The sequence below is a fragment of the Labeo rohita genome, chromosome 24 (assembly GCF_022985175.1).
Source record: "Labeo rohita strain BAU-BD-2019 chromosome 24, IGBB_LRoh.1.0, whole genome shotgun sequence".
In the NCBI taxonomy this organism is placed as follows: Eukaryota; Metazoa; Chordata; class Actinopteri; order Cypriniformes; family Cyprinidae; genus Labeo; species Labeo rohita.
This window is the reverse complement of record NC_066892.1, coordinates 29,659,643-29,677,046: the sequence shown is the minus strand read 5'-3', so window position 1 is coordinate 29,677,046 and position 17,404 is coordinate 29,659,643. Positions and strand designations below refer to the sequence as shown.

Sequence of the window (17,404 nt, the reverse complement as noted above, 5' to 3'; positions counted from 1 at the left end):
CATTCGCTGCTTTCAGTTAGCAAAGAAACCAATGGAAACCTGTTTCTGCTGCAGATTGAAAAAAAATTAAAAATGGTAACTATGACCTTTTTATCTCACTGTTTTTTTTTATTATTATTATTTATTTATTTTTATTTCAGACTATTCGTAGATTCTCTGAATTTTGAAATATAAAAAGAGATTTTTTGGAACTCTGCAGGTTTTTTTTTGTTTTTGTTTAGTTTTTCTTTTTTCTCAGAATTGCCAGATAAATTAAAATTGTGAGATGCAGTTAGCCTTTTTTATTCTGTGGTGGAAATGGGCTTTTATAAAAAAAATGAACTGTGAGATATAAACTCTGAAATTTGAGAAAAAAGTCAGAATTATCTTAAAAGTATACGGAGAAAAATGCTGACATGTTTTCCTCAAAACACATAATTTCTTTTACGACTGAAGAAAGAAAGACATAAACATCTTGGCTGTGAAAAAATTATCTGTGAATCTTTGTTTTGGAAGTGGACTTCTCCTTTAAAGGTGCACAGACATTTTTTAAAAATGCTTTTGACCGCAGTGTCAGACCGATATGATGTTTCACACAACACATCTGTGTTATCTTTTGTTTGAATATGCTTGTGTGTCGTGTTCGCTTGTTTCCGTGATCGTCATTATGCCAGGATTGTGTACGTAAGTGTGGGACTGAGATATCAAAATAGGGGCTATGGGCGTGTTTGTTTGGGTGCACCTTTAATTCTGTGCACTTTCTCTCCAAAGCACTCACATACTACAGTCTGAACCCTGCGGTGAAATGTCCCAGCACTGTTCAACACCCAGTGCAACAATATCTGAGCAGGGATTGACCTGTGTATAATTAATATGGTTTTAATACATTTATATTTAGGCTGCATCATTACAAAAATAGAGAGAGAGAGAAAGACTAAGTGTATTAAGATTTTGTCATCAGTCAATCTACAGCACTTTTACTTTATCCTATGTAAATGAGAGAGAGAGAGAGAGAGAGAGAGAGAGCACGAGACTGAAGAGTTTTACGGGTTGGTTTGGCGAATAATCCTGGATGGAGGAGCGAAATCGCCATCTGCCATCCACAGAGGCAGACACATCATCATCGTCATCATCACCTTCATCATCTGCTGCGGTGTCACCCGCCGGATCTCCGTCCAGTCCGCGCGCGTGTGTGAGAAGGGAAAGTCAAAGCCCGGAAATGAGGAAGGAAAGGAGCGCTTCCGCCGCATCCAGACCGGCTTTAATTGATCAGATCGCATCGATCGCTTCTTCTGGAGGATGCTGAATGAAAAGTGCTCGGGCTGAGGATATTCTCCACGACCGAAAGCAGCTCCTGCACTGATTCTGCACTGGACCTGAATGGAAGCATGTAAGTGCTCGATCGCTCGTGTGTGTGTGTGTGTGTGTGTGTGTGTGTTCACTCCTCATCAGTGAGCTGATGCTGTCGTGTGAATGTGTAAATGTCGACTCTCGAATTCAGCGATGTGACCTGCACGATCGTTCACTGCTTTTGTTTACTAAATCATCATCTTCATCATCATCATCATCATCAAACTTTACCGTAAAAATATACAGTCATGATCCTACAAGCATTTCGGTGGGACTCAGCTCGTATGTCATGAATCATACAGTGTTAATAAAACCAACCGTGTTAATACGCGTTTATTTACGTAAAATGAGCGGAGAGTGCGGCAAATTAATATTTACCTTAGAAGCACATCTAAAATATTTGTCATATCATGTCATAAGACCCATTTTCCTTTAAACAGTACTTTATTTTTACCATTTATGTGACATAAAATATATATTATAACAATTTTCTTCATCAGCAAACTAGTTAAAAAGCGCAGTAGGCTTACAGTATCAATGCACTGTATTTTTGGACGTTTTTTGGAGCACAGAAAATACTGATTCACTTTTTCTACATCAGAATTTCATGTTTAATTCTGTGTGTTATTTGCCATTTCCCTTTAACAGTTTGTGAATTTTTGACGTTTCTGAGTGAAAATTGCTTCTACAGCAATGTTTTGACACCATTTGAAGTCTATATTGCATTAAATCAGAAACCGTTTGAGTTCAGTTCTCATTTTCAATTGAAGGCCAACATGATGCCCTCAAAACTGGCCTCATTAGCAAGTGTGGTGAAGGATCCTTAGATCCTTCCATGCAAATTATTGTGTTGTGTTTAAATTTTATGTTTGTTTTTAATTTCATTTATAATCATTTATTTACATAATTATTCATAATCATTTTACAATCATTAGTCATTCACATAATTCATATTTAACTATTTATTTGATTATTTAAGTATTTATCATTTATTCATTTATTCATATATATTATTCATTTATATGTTTTTATATTTCTTATTATTTTCTTTGCTTATGCATTTTCATTATTGTTGAGTTTCATGATTGTGGGGTTTCATGAATTGTTTGGTCTAAGAAATAGATAACGGGGATGTTTATGGAAATTCAAGGTTTATGGGATGTTGAATCCGTTTGATATATCATTGTTCTTTGAGCTGTACTCCCCAGACGAAGTCTGAACATTGAGACATACGCAACTAAAACTGTTCAATAAATTCTGTTATACCTTTTTGACCATCATCACTTCGTCTGCTGCTTCTGCTCTTTTCTGGCTTTCATCGCTCAACTTCATAACTGACAGAAACCTGCTTGTTAGTGGGGTTGGGGTAACTACAGCTTGCTGACTAGTTGTCCTGTTACCGAAAGACTGATATTTTCTGACGGGATCTGGTGTCCGGGGCTGGATCCTAATTGTCTGGCGTGGGGACTTGATCTAACAGTGGTGATTAATAACATACAAAAATTAGTAATAAAATAGCATCAAACAGCACACATGCCATAGATATGAACTAAAGAACATAAAATGTAGCACAAAACACTTCTATAATTGATAATAAACATGTGGAGACATATTTTATTTATCAAAAAATCCTAAAAAAAAAAAAAAAGTAGGACAGCAACTGTTTTCAACATTGCTAATAATCATAAATGTTTGTTGAGCAGCAAATCAGCATATTAGAATGATTTCTGAAGGATCATGTGACACTGAAGACTGGAGTAATGATGCTGAAAATTCAGCTGCGCATCACAGAAATAAATTACAGTTTAACAGATATTCACATGGAAGACATCTGTTTTAAATTGTAATAATATTTCACAATTTTTACTGTAGTTTTGATCCATTAAATGCAGTATATATGATTTTCTATTTCGAATTAAAGTTTTGTTAAAGTATCTTCCCCTTTTTTTTTTTGGTAGGGAGTGACTCTTGACCTTCATTAGTAGCCTCACCCAGCATCATCATCATCATCATCACTGTCAGCATCAGGACCAGTTCAGTCCAGACGACAAAAGCGAAACGCGTTTCCGCTCCAGCAGCCGTAGTGAGCGCGTGTGTCCCTGGCGGGCCGCCGTCGCGATGGGCGAGAACATGTCGAAGCGGCTGAAGCTCGTCACGGGCTCCGAGTCAGAGATGGAGGAGCGCAGCTTCATCAACCCGTTCCCGGACTGGGACCAGGGCCTGTCGGTGTCATCCAACTCAGCAAAAGACAGCGGCGGGAACGAGCCCTTTGATGCCAACGGAAAGGTTTGTGATTTTGTTATTTGCCGCCTTTAACGTTTGTTTGTAGCATAGCATGCTAGCTGCTGTCAGTGGTCGGTGTTTACAAACACACTCGTTCATCAGCAGAAGCTCCGCCTGATATTAAACTTTAGTAGATGTCTGATTTTCAGCATGCACTCATATTTTTTATTTTCTTTTGGATAATTTAGGCCTGTCCTTTCAAGCAGCTAAAATAGCCATTCTAACCCAGATACAGGTGGGCGTTTAATTCCTCATTAATGAAGTGATCTGGAAACACACTTTACAGGCTCATTAGTCAGTTTGATTTAGTAATACGTGCATCACAGGAAAATTCTGTCGTTTTTTCCCCAAAAGTCATAGCTAATTTCATAGCTAGTATTTTATATACAATATATCCCAAATTTCACATTTATGTAATATTTAATTCATTTAATTTAACTTAAATCATTATAATTATTAATATAATTTACATTTAATTTAATTAAAATTATTTGTTTAATTCAATATTACACATTTAATACTGTGACAAAATTACAGCTTCATTTTAATATAATAAAATAAGAGTTTCTTTACACATAGTGTGCTCTGTAGTTCAAGTTTGTGCTTTACTGAAAATGCTTTCTCATTAGTCACTAAGCACAGATTGATTGTGATAGAAATTGTGCCACTGGTTTAATAATTCATGAGTGTTGGTAAATAATTAATAATTCATGTTTTAATGGATTTTCATAGTTTACAAATAAAGCTGTATGTTAAAAAAAAAAAAAAACTACAATAACGCTCAAAGGTTTGGAGTCAGATTTTTTTTTTTTTTTTTTAAACAAATAAATTCATAGTTTTATTAATTACGGATGCACTGAATTGTTTAGAAATGACAGTAAAGACATTTATAATATTACAAGATTTCTGTTTTAAATAAATTCTGTTTTTTGAACTTTCTGTTCATCTGTGAATCATAAAAAATAAAATGTATGACAGGTTCTACAGAAATATTGTGCAGCACAACTGTTTTCAACATTGCTAATAATCATAAATGTTTGTTGAGCAGCAAATCAGCATATTAGAATGATTTCTGAAGGATCATGTGACACTGAAGACTGGAGTAATGATGCTGAAAATTCAGCTGCGCATCACAGGAATAAATTACAGTGAGGGTTGGGCGATATGGGCAAAAAACTTATCACAATAATTTTTTCATATCAGTCGATATCGATAATTATCACGATAAATGTCAAATCTTTATTACCAGACCATTAATTTTCCATAACAAAATAAATATAAAAATATAAAAATTAATTTCTGCATGTGCATAGTAATATCACTTTTTGTCTTTTAGAAATGCACATCTGATAGTAGCTTGAGGATGCAGAAGTAAATTTTTGTTCATTATCAATCAGTAACATCTGTAAAAATTGTAGCAACCTCAGTTTTATATGGTTACATTTATTCTGACACAGTTTTTTTTTTTTAAATAAAGCATTGGTCTCCCATAGCAGCAAGCATACATTTAAAATCATGATAAACACAGTTAAAACCACACATACCACACGTACCTCAACACCATGGTAAAAATATAACTACGTGGTTTTATAGGTCGCCTATTTGTATGAAAAACAGTAGTCTAAAAATATTCAGTATAAATGCACACGTGCTATAGCTTCATCACAAATACACACATACTATAATTGTAAACCATTACTCCTGTAATAAAATTCACTGTGAATATCCCACATTGCTGCCACAATACCATGGTGCAGTGAGTGTTACTACAGTAAATCCATGGTAAATGATGGCGATGTGTAGATTGAAAAGTCTTCTGACTGTCTCGTTGCACACAGCTTTAAACTAGTTTGAATCACAGAGTCATTTGTGTTCATCGCTGAATTCAAGTGTTTCACACTGGATCTCACAGCGCTGTTTAGTGCTCGCGTGACGGAGCCGTTCACATGTCGCGTCTTTTGCGTCTTCAAGTTTGTTATTTCAAATGTTGCGCGATTCAAATGAGTCGCGCTGTTTCGTTCCACTTTTGGCACATAAAAATTATATCGAACATTTATCGAACTCCTCATATCGTTTTATTGAGGAAAATTATTTCGTGAAAATTATCATTATCGAATTATCGCCCAGCCCTAACTACAGTTTAACAGATATTCACATAGAAAACAGCTGTTTTACATTGTAATAATATTTCACTGTTTTTACTGTAATTTTGAACAAATAAATGCAGCTTGGTGAGCAGACGTCTTTCAAAAACATTTACAAAATCACACAACCTTAATCTGTTGTAATAGTATAAACAGTTCAGTGAGAAGTCCTTCTGTCTTTATCAGTATTTCCCAGAATGATATGACAGCTGTATTCAGGTTTTGTTGACTGTTGATCCTTCATCATGATCAGGGTTTAGCTGTGCTTTAATCCGTCTGGTTGAATTGAACTCTTAGGCCCGGTTTATCAGCTTTGACTCCAGATCTTCATTTGAGATTTTCACACGAGCGATGGAACATTAACACTGTTGATCTTTGAGGAATATCCTCACTGGATCAGGAAAAGTAGGACATTCCAGATTAAAAAGTTCTACTCATAAAAAATGAGGGTTGTCATGGCTATACAGTTTATGTGATTATGATGGTTAATTGTTGTACACTAACAGTTTTAATGGAATGTTTTTTTCTGTTAATTAGAGTTTAGGCTTAATACACATAAACCACAGGACACAGGAGTCTTTTATTCACATGTTATTAACTTGTTTCGTTCAAGGCTTTGTCAGCAAATATTGTGCTTTAGTAGTCTGTCTACACTACTGTACAGAGGTTTGGGCTCAGTAAGATTTTCTTTTGAGAACATGACTAGTTTTATTAAACAATGATTCATTAAATTAATCAAAAGAGACAGTAAAGACATTTATAATGTTAAAAACAGATTCTATATTAAATGAACAGGACTCCTGCTCACATTTTTGATTTTGTTTATATATATATATATATATATAGATAGATAGATAGATAGATTGATAATATTTTTTTTCTGATGAAAAAAGAAGAAAGCAAAAAATTTTAGTTGTCACAGATATATTTACTAAGTAATCCACTATTTTGTAGAGGGAGTGAAAATGACAATTTTAATCTGAGTTTCTGAGCCAAATTACAGGAGGATAAAATGACTTTAGAAAGATGGCAGCATCATTTATGCTATTTTTAACCAGAGATTGGTAGCTCTATTAAGGGAAGTCTGTTGACTTTAAAAATGAAGATTACGAAGGAAAATCTAAAAGGATATTAATATATCTTTGATATCTTTTAGAGGTACATGCATACTTTGAAAAAAAAAAATGTTTCTGGCATTTAGACCGGTGTACTCTGTGCAGTTGTTGTGATAGACGGAAATAAAACACACTTCTGATTTCAACATTTGTTCTTCAGACATTCCTCTTTAAAAGAAAAAAGTATGTGTTGTATGCAAAGTCGCCTACATTTGTGGGAACCATATGCAAATTCCAGTATCTCTGCAATTGAACCATATTTGGATCTTAAAAATGAAGATACCACAAGAAAAGTTTATTAAGAACCAAGATCTAAAAGGGCATTAGGATATCTGTAATAATTCATGCATTACAGGCATGCAAACTTTTCCCATTTAAACATCACCGTTGGCATATAATGCAACTAAGATTTCTTTAAAAAACAAACAAACAAATCAAGCTGACACAGTATTACTGTGTACAGTATTACAGTCTTGGTGAGCAGAAGACACTTCTTTCAGGAACATTAAAACATCTTCATGATTCCATGAGCTGTTGACTAGTAGTGTATTTCCTAAATGAACAGACACTGCACGTCTGCTTTGCACATCAGGTGTTGTTTGGGACAGGGCCACAGTCTGACTAGATTTTTTGAAGGTTTTTTTGTGAAACCTTTTGATTTTGCTGCTCGTCTGCACATCAGTGCGCTGGATTCGCCACACTGCGGCACGTCACGGCTCATCAAACAGAAGCCCCCTCAGATCGCACCTGTTTCTGTGCTGCAAACGCAGGCGGCCTTTATCTGTTCCAAACACTGGGTTTTGTGTTTCAGACTCGTGAGCAAACAGATCAGGCTGCTGCTCCGCTGCTCTAAACCTCAACGTGGGACAGACTAGATGTGCTTCATTGTGTAGCACAAACACTCCATGCTGTGCTTAGCACAACCCAACCCTCCACATCAGCCTAGCATCACGATGGTGGCGTTTGCACAGGCCAACACAACTCACATTTGCTTATATGTTTATGTAAGATTTATGGAAGCTTGTTTCAACAATGAAATATACATGTGTGTGTGTATATATATATATATATATAAGCCAGATGTGACTTTTTATCTATATTTTTTATCTCACAATTCTCAGAATTGCAAGATATGAACTCAGGATTGAGAAAAAAATCAGGAATAGGAGACAAAACAATTGTTTATTGCAGTTAAAGCTTCTTATTTTTATTCCATGATGGAAAAAATTTGCTACATATGAACTGAGAATTACAAGAACAAAATTTGAATTCCAACATGTAAACCCAGAATCATGAGAAAAGTCAGAATTAAGAGACAGAAGGTCAGAATTCTGAGATATAAACAGAATTGAGATGCAAAGTCAAAATTGCGAGACACAAACTCGGTTGTAATGTCAGAATTGCAAGGTTTAAAGTCAAAATTATGAGATGCAAACTCATAAGAAAAGGTCTGACTTATGCGATATAAACTCAGAATTGATGTAAACTTGAAACTGCAAGGAAAAAGTCAGAATTCTGAGTTTGCATCTTGCAATTCTGAGAAAAAAAATCAGAATTAAAACTGTAGTGTTGCAAAATGTGCAGCACATTTATTTATTTAATTTATTTATTTTTGCATGGTCTAATTTTGATCAAATGCTGTGGTTGCTATGGTTATTTGGACATTCACTATGAAAGCACCACTCTAGCATGGACAACAGGAGAGCCATGGAAAAAAACAAAAAAACAACAGTGATCATTCAGCACCATGCTGTGTTTCTGATTATCATGGCATTACTGACTGATACGGTCACTGTGTACACTGGTAGTACCAGAGTAGTTTTTTATGGTTATATCTAATATTTTGTACTGCAGCAATTCGGAGTCAGACACCATCTCTATTTTCTCCATTGTGGAGGAAAGATGAGGTGGTTTGTGCTCATTTTCTTTGTATTGTCAGCAGTGGTTGATGGTTCGCTTCACGTGTGTTGTGGTTCAGCAGGGTCTCTCGTTTCCGTTCCCTCAGCTGTCAGTCATTCCTGTGCCGTGGATCTCTGCAGAAATACGTGTTCATTATTTGATTTGGTTCAGACAGCAGCAGGGCTCTGTGCTCAGCAATGTCAACGCATCAGAATTTCTCCATTGTGGTACACTTGGTTATTTTTGAGTAACAGATATTTGCTTTATGTTATGCGTAGAATTTGCATATTTCCCAGTTTTTGTTGTATTAGAACCAGAACATTTCTTTCTTTTTCTTTCACCTTTATTTATATAGCACTTTATACAATACCAATTGTTTTAAAGCAGGTTTAAAGTGATAAACAAGAAGAAAAAAAATGATTTTCCTGTTTATCAGTTTAAAGTTAATTGAAACTAATTTCCATTCTACTGTAGCTCTAAAAAGACTAAATTAAACAGTCATTGTTCAGTTAAAATCTTAAAATCTGAACACTGCACTGAATTGCAACGCTAGAAACCACTTAGTAATCATGTAACAATACTTTGACAACCACCCAGAAAACCTGAGCATCATAAGGCAAACACCATCAAATATCTTTAGGAAAATTCTAGTATAAATTGTGAAGGTAACATAATTTGGACTTCTTTCAGTGTTTACTCAAATTTAAATATTGATTGCATTTGTAAGCTCAACCATTTGTAAACAATTTGTAATTCAACCCTGGGAATTATATGTTAAAAAAACAACATTTTGTCCAAACGTAGCTAGTCAGTATTATTGAGATACTATTGTAGTTTTTAATTAATTGTTAATCAGTTATTATTTTAATATTTTCTGTTTTCATTTTCAAATGTTTTCATTTTAATTTTAGCTAGTTTTACTAACTTTGAGGTTTTTTTTGGTTTTTCATTTTAGTGATTTTTTTTTTTTTTTTTTTTTTTTTGAATTCGGAAGTTATTTTTATTTCATTTATAGTTTTAATTATTAATTATTTAATTATTATTTTTATATTTAAATGAAAATGAGATCTCTTGCTTAGGCAACTAGATAAAGTTTTATGTATTTATTTATTTTTTTAATATCAGTTAATGTTTATTTTAATGTTAATATTTTTTTCAATGTACAACCCCATTTTCCATTTTGGCATCATTTGTATTCTATTGATTTTTTTTTTTTTTTTTTAAATATAATAAAGTATTTTTATTATTAATTATTTTTCTTTTTTTATGTTTACTAACATTGTGAAATGACAAAAAAATCATGGTTTTAAACTGTTTTTTCCAAATGTCCTCAATTTGATTTTTAAGACAGTTTTAGTATAAATGAATGACTGTAGACTTGCTGAAAGCAAGTGCATTATATTCTGACTTCAGCATTTTACTAACAGCTTTTTGCAGTGTAGGCGAAATACAGATGTGAGCTTGAAATATCTGCTCCTAGTGGATTATTTTACCCACAATTACTCCTTAGTACTTATATTCAGATTGTGTATGTCAGAGTTTCTTGTTATAGGTGAGTGTCCTGTTGTAGGTGAGGTTTTCTTCATTAGGATTCAGCTCACAGACTCACTGCTGCAGGAGAAAGAAATAACTCTGGATTCGATCCACCTTCACTCTTCTGTGCCCAAGGTTTCTGAGCTATTGAACTCAGACCTTCAGAAATGGCAGTACACATTAGGAATTTTCCCCTGTGGCAGTAAACAGTCTGAATAAAAGGACCTTATTTTCTTCTGTGTTCAAATGTGCTCTTTGTATCAGGGTGAACACCAGCATCCCGGGGTGCCACATTCCCCTTTGTACCATTGTCAGCAAATCGCACATGACAGCTGATTCGGTACACAATTAGCCAGTCTTTCTGATACTTTATTGTCAAATATTTGTGAAATGACTCTGTGTCATATAATCAGTGGTTCTCCGAGTTGAACTGAAAATTTGCATTGCAGGGCAAAGAGGTGTCTGAAGTACGGGTTACTTTTAAAGATTAGATGTGCATCTATGACACATGGGTATGCACATGCATGTTTGTAAATCAAATCAATTTTGAGATTTGATTTGTGTTGATATGCATATAGTTCATATGTTATGATGGAGATTCCGCAAGACTCTGCATTTGTTCCAGAGAATTTTCATCACAATGGCGTACGTTACTCAGTGCCAGAGTCTCTTTAAGTAAACTAATTAGTAGAACAACAGTTTGCCAAATGAAGCTTGAAAGCTTTCTTTTTTTTTTTTTTCTTCCCTGAAAATAGATCAGTGATGCCTTTCAGAAGAAACTGCAAAGCAAGATCAAAGACCTTCTCCAACAGATGGAGGAGGGCCTGAAGACTGCAGATCCTCACGATTTTTCTACATACACAGGCTGGACAGGTGAATACCAAACAGTTAATATAATGGACTTTATTTGCACAAATCGGTGTGCTATTACCTTTTTGTGTGCAATAAAAGAGTTCATTGCATGCATTGCTGTTACTGCCTGGTTTTCCCCTGTTATAATAATCATTCTTTTAAATTCTTAGAGAAAGTAACATCATTTGGATCATATAGCATAAGGAAGAAACGAAAACAATCTTATTCTGTTTGCTTCAATGATCAAATTTTACTACTGATCACTTTTGTCAAGCTCAACCATTGAACCCTGGGAGATATTTTGATATTTGAATTAAGTGGCTTAATTTAGCAGAATTCTATCAGAACTTTCCAAAATAAATGCTGAAGTTGGATTAGTTGCATGATTTAAATATGTTGTAGTAAGTGTAAGCGCAGGAGTCCCAATGCTGTGAAAGGTGACTGTCATTCGTAGGCATAGCCCTGCTGTACCTGCAGCTTTATCGAGTGACGCAGGAGGCCTCACATCTGCAGCGGGCTCTGGATTACGTCAAACGCACGCTGAGGAACCTGAACGGACGGCGCGTCACCTTCTTGTGCGGAGATGCCGGGCCTCTGGCTGTAGGCGCGGTCGTTCACCACCACTTAAAAAACCAGGCCGAGTCCCAGGAGTGCGTCACGAAGTAAGAACCAAACTCTCTTTTTGTCTCTTTCCTTTTTGGCTTTCTCTGGTTGCTTTCACTGCCTGCTCTCTGGACGTGTAGTTGAGGAACATAGCTGTTTTTTTGCAAAAAAAAGACGCACAAAACTTGAATTAACTCAAAATCCACCATTACAGTTAGGGGTCATGATTACATGTGCTAATATTTATAACTAGTTGCTAATTTAACATGTTAATTTGGTGCAATTAAAAATGGACTAAATAACGTGTTAAAATGATTAAGACATTTAAAGGAGAAGTCCACTTCCAAAACAAAGATTAACATATAATGTACTCGTTGGTAATGTTCTTGTCACCCAAGATGTTCATGTCTTTCTTTCTTTAGTCTTAAAGAAATTATGTTTTTTGAGGAAAACATTTCAGGATTTTTCTCCATATAATGGACTGATATGGTGCCCCGAGTTTGAACTTCCAAAGTGTAGTTTAAATGCAGCTTCAAATGATCACAAATGTGGTTGTAAACGATCCCAGCCGAGGAAGAAGGGTCTTATCTAGCGAAACGATCCATTATTTTCATAAAAATAATACAATTTAAATACTTTTAATGTCAAACGCTCGTCTTGTCTTTCTCTCCCTGAACTCTGTGTATTCTGACTCAAGACAGTTAGTGTATGTCGAAAAACTCCAATCGTATTTTCTCCCTCAACTTCAAAAATCATTTCAAAATCATCCTACATCGCTGCAGAAGTACAGACACAGTGTTTGCAACGTGAACATGCAAAGAAGATCAAACACCCTTAACAAAAAAGGTAAAACAGCCATATAGGACGATTTTGAAGTTGAGGGAGAACATGAGATTTATATCATATGTTAGGTATTTATATCATATGATATACTTGATATCACACCAGCAAGAGTGCTGTAACAGTTCACTAAACAAAAAGTAAATGTTGAGTTAAAAATAGAAAATAGTTCTAGTCAAAGCCATAACAGAACTGTTTTGACATAGTGGTGTTTCAATACTGAATCAGTCCACAGTTTTCAGTAGAATTCACAGAGTCAGTGATTCAATGAATCGCTCATTAAGACAGTGACTCACCACCACCTACTGCTGCTTTTAGTTTCTTATTAAGAGTATCATTTCATTTAAAAAAAAAAAAAAAAAAAAAATCATGATCAAAATCATGTTTTATTATTCATTAAAAAAAATAACTGTTTATTTTCATTATGTATACAATGTTGAAATCAAAATATTTATTTTTAAAGCTACTTTTTGTAATGCATACCAGTTTTTTTTTTTGTTTAATACTAAATTGAAGGAGTAGTTCACTTCCAGAACAAAACATTACAGATAATGTACTCAACCCCTTGTCATGCAAGATGTTCATGTCTTTCTGTCTTCAGTCATAAAGAAATTATGTTTTTTAAGGAAAATGTTTTAGGGATGTTCTCCATAGTGGATTTTAATGGTGTCCGTGAGTTTGAATTTCCTAAATGTAGTTTAACCCTTTAACTGTCACGTCCCCCCTGTGGGGCGCCTAAGTTTACTTCACCATATTACAAATAAATCCTAATCTAATCATGACAGACTATACATCGTTGGAAAGGTCTAGGACTCGTAAATAGATATTTTACCATATTTTTGTGTTACAAATTATGTGGGAAAAGTAATAGATTTTTATATGTCAAGAGTGCAACTTAAAAAATCTACATCATAACATGAGTTCAGACCTTTCTTCGTTGCCTTTTTCCCTATCACATTTTTGAAATCATAAGAAATTATATATCAGTGCAAAACTTAAACTCTCAAAATTCATCCTTTGAAAGGCATTTTAAAATCAGACATTGCATTGCCACGGAAAATGTACATTAAAATCAAATTACAAAATGTTTTCATTCATGAATTATAAAAATTTACATCTGGATAGTGCATTTTTTATGTCTGTGTTAAAAAATGGGAGTTATAGTTAAAGGGTTAAATGGCTCTAAACGATCCCAGCTGAGGAAGAAGGGTCTCATCTAGCAAAAGGGTCAGTTATTTTCTAAAAACAAAAGTACAATTTATATACTTTTTAACCTCAAATGCTCGTCTTGTCTAGCTCTGCATACACTCTGTGTAATCTGGGTCAATACAGTTAGGGTATGTTGAAAAACTCCCATGTTATTTTCTCCTCCTACCTCCAAATCGTCCTGCATCGCTGTTTTACCTTTTTTTTGTGAAGGACATTTGATCCTCTTTGCGCTTTCACTTTGTAAACACTGGGTTGGTTCTTCTGCAGCCATGTAGGACGATTTTGAAATTGGAGGAGAAAATGAGATGGGAGTTTTTCGACATACACTAACTGTATTGACCCGGAATACGCAGATGAGCATTTGAGGTTAAAAGGTACATAAATGGTCAGTTTGTTTGTGATCATTTCGCTAGACCCGCTAGATCAGTCCATTATATGGAGAAAAATCCTGAAATGTTTTCTTCAAAAAACACAATTTCTATAAAACTTAAGAAAGAAAGGCATGCACATCTTGGATGACAACGGGGTGAGAAAATTATCTGTAAATATTTGATCTGGAAGTGAACTACTCCTTTATTGCACTAAATTGACATCCTTAAAAATCAGTATCTAGTTTAACCAGATTGCCTACATTTGATTTGCTGTCACTAAATTGTATTATGTTAGGCAGTGTTATTTCTAGAAAGCCATTGCAGCACCCAAAGGCACTAGAGTTTGTTGTGCACTCCTTCATCTGTTGGCAGAATAACGGTGAGGAGAACAGATTCTGATTTGATTGAAGAGCTGGAGGTGGAAATTGGTTTTGCTCCTCTGAGGCGTTTCTGCGTGTGAGAAACAAATGCATGTGTTGTAGTGAAACGCTCTTGCTGTAGTGCGTCTGTGGGGAGCGTGTGCATGCGTGTGCGTGTGTTTGTGTGTGCGTGTGTGTTATTCAGCGGTGGCGTGCTGTGCTCTCTGTATTCATTCGTCTGATAGATCGTCTGCTCCACTGCAGCTCTCAGCATGAGCCTGATTACATATCCTGTAAACCCTCATCCAGCCCTGCCCATATTGTGTCCTCAGTTCAGTGCCTTGTTCAAACACTGGTTTAAGTTAAACAAAAAAAGATAAGAAATACTACATGATGCTCTAATTAAGTTAAACTGATTTGTGTATATTTTTAATATCTAGATTAAGCTAGAGAGTAGGGTGCTTGATATAATGCAGATATGTAATACAGTGGCAAAGTTTAGGGTCAGCAAATTATTATTATTTTTTAAATAAATTAATACATTTATCAAGGATGCATTAAATTGATCAAAAATGACAGTAAAGACACATAATGTTACCAGAGATTTCTAATTCAAATAAATGCTGTTCTTCTGAACTTTCTATTCATCAATGAATCCTGAAAAATAAAACGTGCGATGGTTTCCACAAAAATATTGTGCAGCACAACTGTTTTCAACATTGATAATAATCATAAATGTTTGTTGAGCAGCAAATCAGCATATTAGAATGATTTCTGAAGGATCATGTGACACTGAAGACTGGAGTAATGATGCTGAAAATTCACAGAAATCATTTACAGTTTAACAGATATTCACATAGAAAATGTCCATTTAAAATTGTATTAATATTTCACTGTTTTTAATGTATTTTTGTTGTATATTTTGGTCAAATAAATGCAGCCTTGATGAGCAGAAGAAACTTCTTTTTTTTATACAAATAAGAAAAAAAGTCTGTAAAAAATTTGCAATTTGGTACTGATTACTGAGACAAAGAACAAAACATATTCCAGAGTTTATCTGCCATTAATTTAGGAAAAAAAGCAAAATTTTCGCTGTGACTTTAATCCAAAATGATTGCTGGAATGTTCTTTACGTAAATGTACCGTTATCTTATTAACTGTTAATTTAATCAACCATTGACTCAAATTACCTGACTATTTCATACTTCATATATGTGACCCTGGACGAATATATTTGTAGCGATAGCCAAAAATACATCAGATGGGTCAAAATTATCGATTTTTCTTTTATGCCAAAAATCATTAGGATATTAAGTAAAGATCATGTTCCACGAAGATATTTTGTAAATTTCCTACTGTAAATATATCAAAACTTAATTTTTGATCAGTAATATGCATTGCTAAGAATTTCATTTGGACAACTTTAAAGGTGATTTTTCTCAATATTTTTATTTATTTGCCCCCTCAGATTCCAGATATTCAAATAGTTGTATCTCAGACAAATATTGTCCTATCCGAACAAACCATACATCAATGGAAAGATTATTTACTCAGCTTTGATGATGTATAATTATATTTACACTTATAAATTTACACTTATGACTGGTTTTGTGAAATGCAGATGCATCGATACCAGAGGAATTAAGAGCATGAACAATCCTACAATAAGTGCTGTTCATTTTTTCATGTCTGTTTCTTCTTTTTATTTATTTATTTAATGCCGCCATAGCCTAGTTGTTCAGAATTTGCTTGGTGAGCTCATTAACAATAATGACATACTTTAAAATACATAGATAAATACATTCATTATACATCTGTAGATGTCCAGACTTCTTCCATGTGGTTTGATCTTGTTCTCCTGTCGTTCAGATTGCTCCAGCTCCAGCGTTCGGTGCTCAGTCCAGACTCAGACATTCCCGATGAGCTCCTGTACGGACGGGCCGGATACCTCTACGCCCTGCTCTACGTCAACAAAGAGATGGGGCCGGACACGGTGGACGAGACCACCATCACCAAGGTGACTGTCTTGATATTCATATATAAACAGGCAGTAAAACTTGGCATTGATAAAAAAATACATTACAATACATCCATTGATAAAAGCGCTGATCTTCTAGAGTGTGTTTGTGTGTCTGCAGCAGATGCATTAATCCACTGACCTGCACTGTAAATGTTTAGCCTCTCGTGGGCTGCTTCACTGTACATCATACATTATAGTGTCTGTGTGTTGGCCGGCGTCCAGCTTCCCAGTGTATGTGGGCAGACGAGAGGGGCGAGATGAAGGAGAGTAATGCGTATGGCATGTTTGCCACGGTAATTATGCAACATTAAAGCTGCCTTTGATTTGAATCTGGCATGAGGAGGATTTATGGTTATTAAAGCTGCAGGAAACAGTAAGTCTGGAGCGTCTGATGCCATCACGGCGGATCAGCAGAAATGATTCTGTGATTCGGCACTGGACAACCATGTGTGAGAGGAGCTGTTCCTGGACCTGTACAATCTGTGCTGCAGTCACACACAAATAATGCAGGACACACATTCTCCTCATAGCCGTCTCTGGCTATTTTTAGAACAGGTCTTTTCGCTAGCAGCCGAGCAGAAGCCGTCCCAGCGTGGAGACATGACTGAGACCAGGATGCTGTGTTAAAACAGATAGACACCTAGATGTAAACTAATAGATGTGCTGCAGTGTAAGTTTGCAGTATCATACTGCATATCCCTCAATAAAACTATAAAAAATACTGAAAATACTGCACAGTAGTTAGTTGATAATCAAAAAAATCGAAGAGAAAACTAGGCTTATACACAATATTAGGGCCCTATGATTTTCGTAGTGCATGAATTGGAGTTGACTGTATAACATAGGA

At 35.0% G+C, this 17,404-nt stretch overlaps 1 protein-coding gene across 1 annotated transcript in view; it reads left to right on the top strand.

Moving 5' to 3' along the window:
* Nucleotides 1-975: 975 nt before the first annotated feature.
* Nucleotides 976-17,404, top strand: part of lancl2 (LanC lantibiotic synthetase component C-like 2 (bacterial)) — a 45,030-nt gene continuing 28,601 nt past the window's right edge. Inside the window, exons 1-5 of the mRNA XM_051098209.1 lie at nucleotides 976-1,369; nucleotides 3,288-3,615; nucleotides 11,059-11,176; nucleotides 11,610-11,817; nucleotides 16,407-16,554. Coding sequence (XP_050954166.1) covers nucleotides 3,448-3,615; nucleotides 11,059-11,176; nucleotides 11,610-11,817; nucleotides 16,407-16,554 — 642 coding nt within the window. The 5' untranslated portion in view covers nucleotides 976-1,369; nucleotides 3,288-3,447. The remainder of the gene's footprint in view (nucleotides 1,370-3,287; nucleotides 3,616-11,058; nucleotides 11,177-11,609; nucleotides 11,818-16,406; nucleotides 16,555-17,404) is intronic.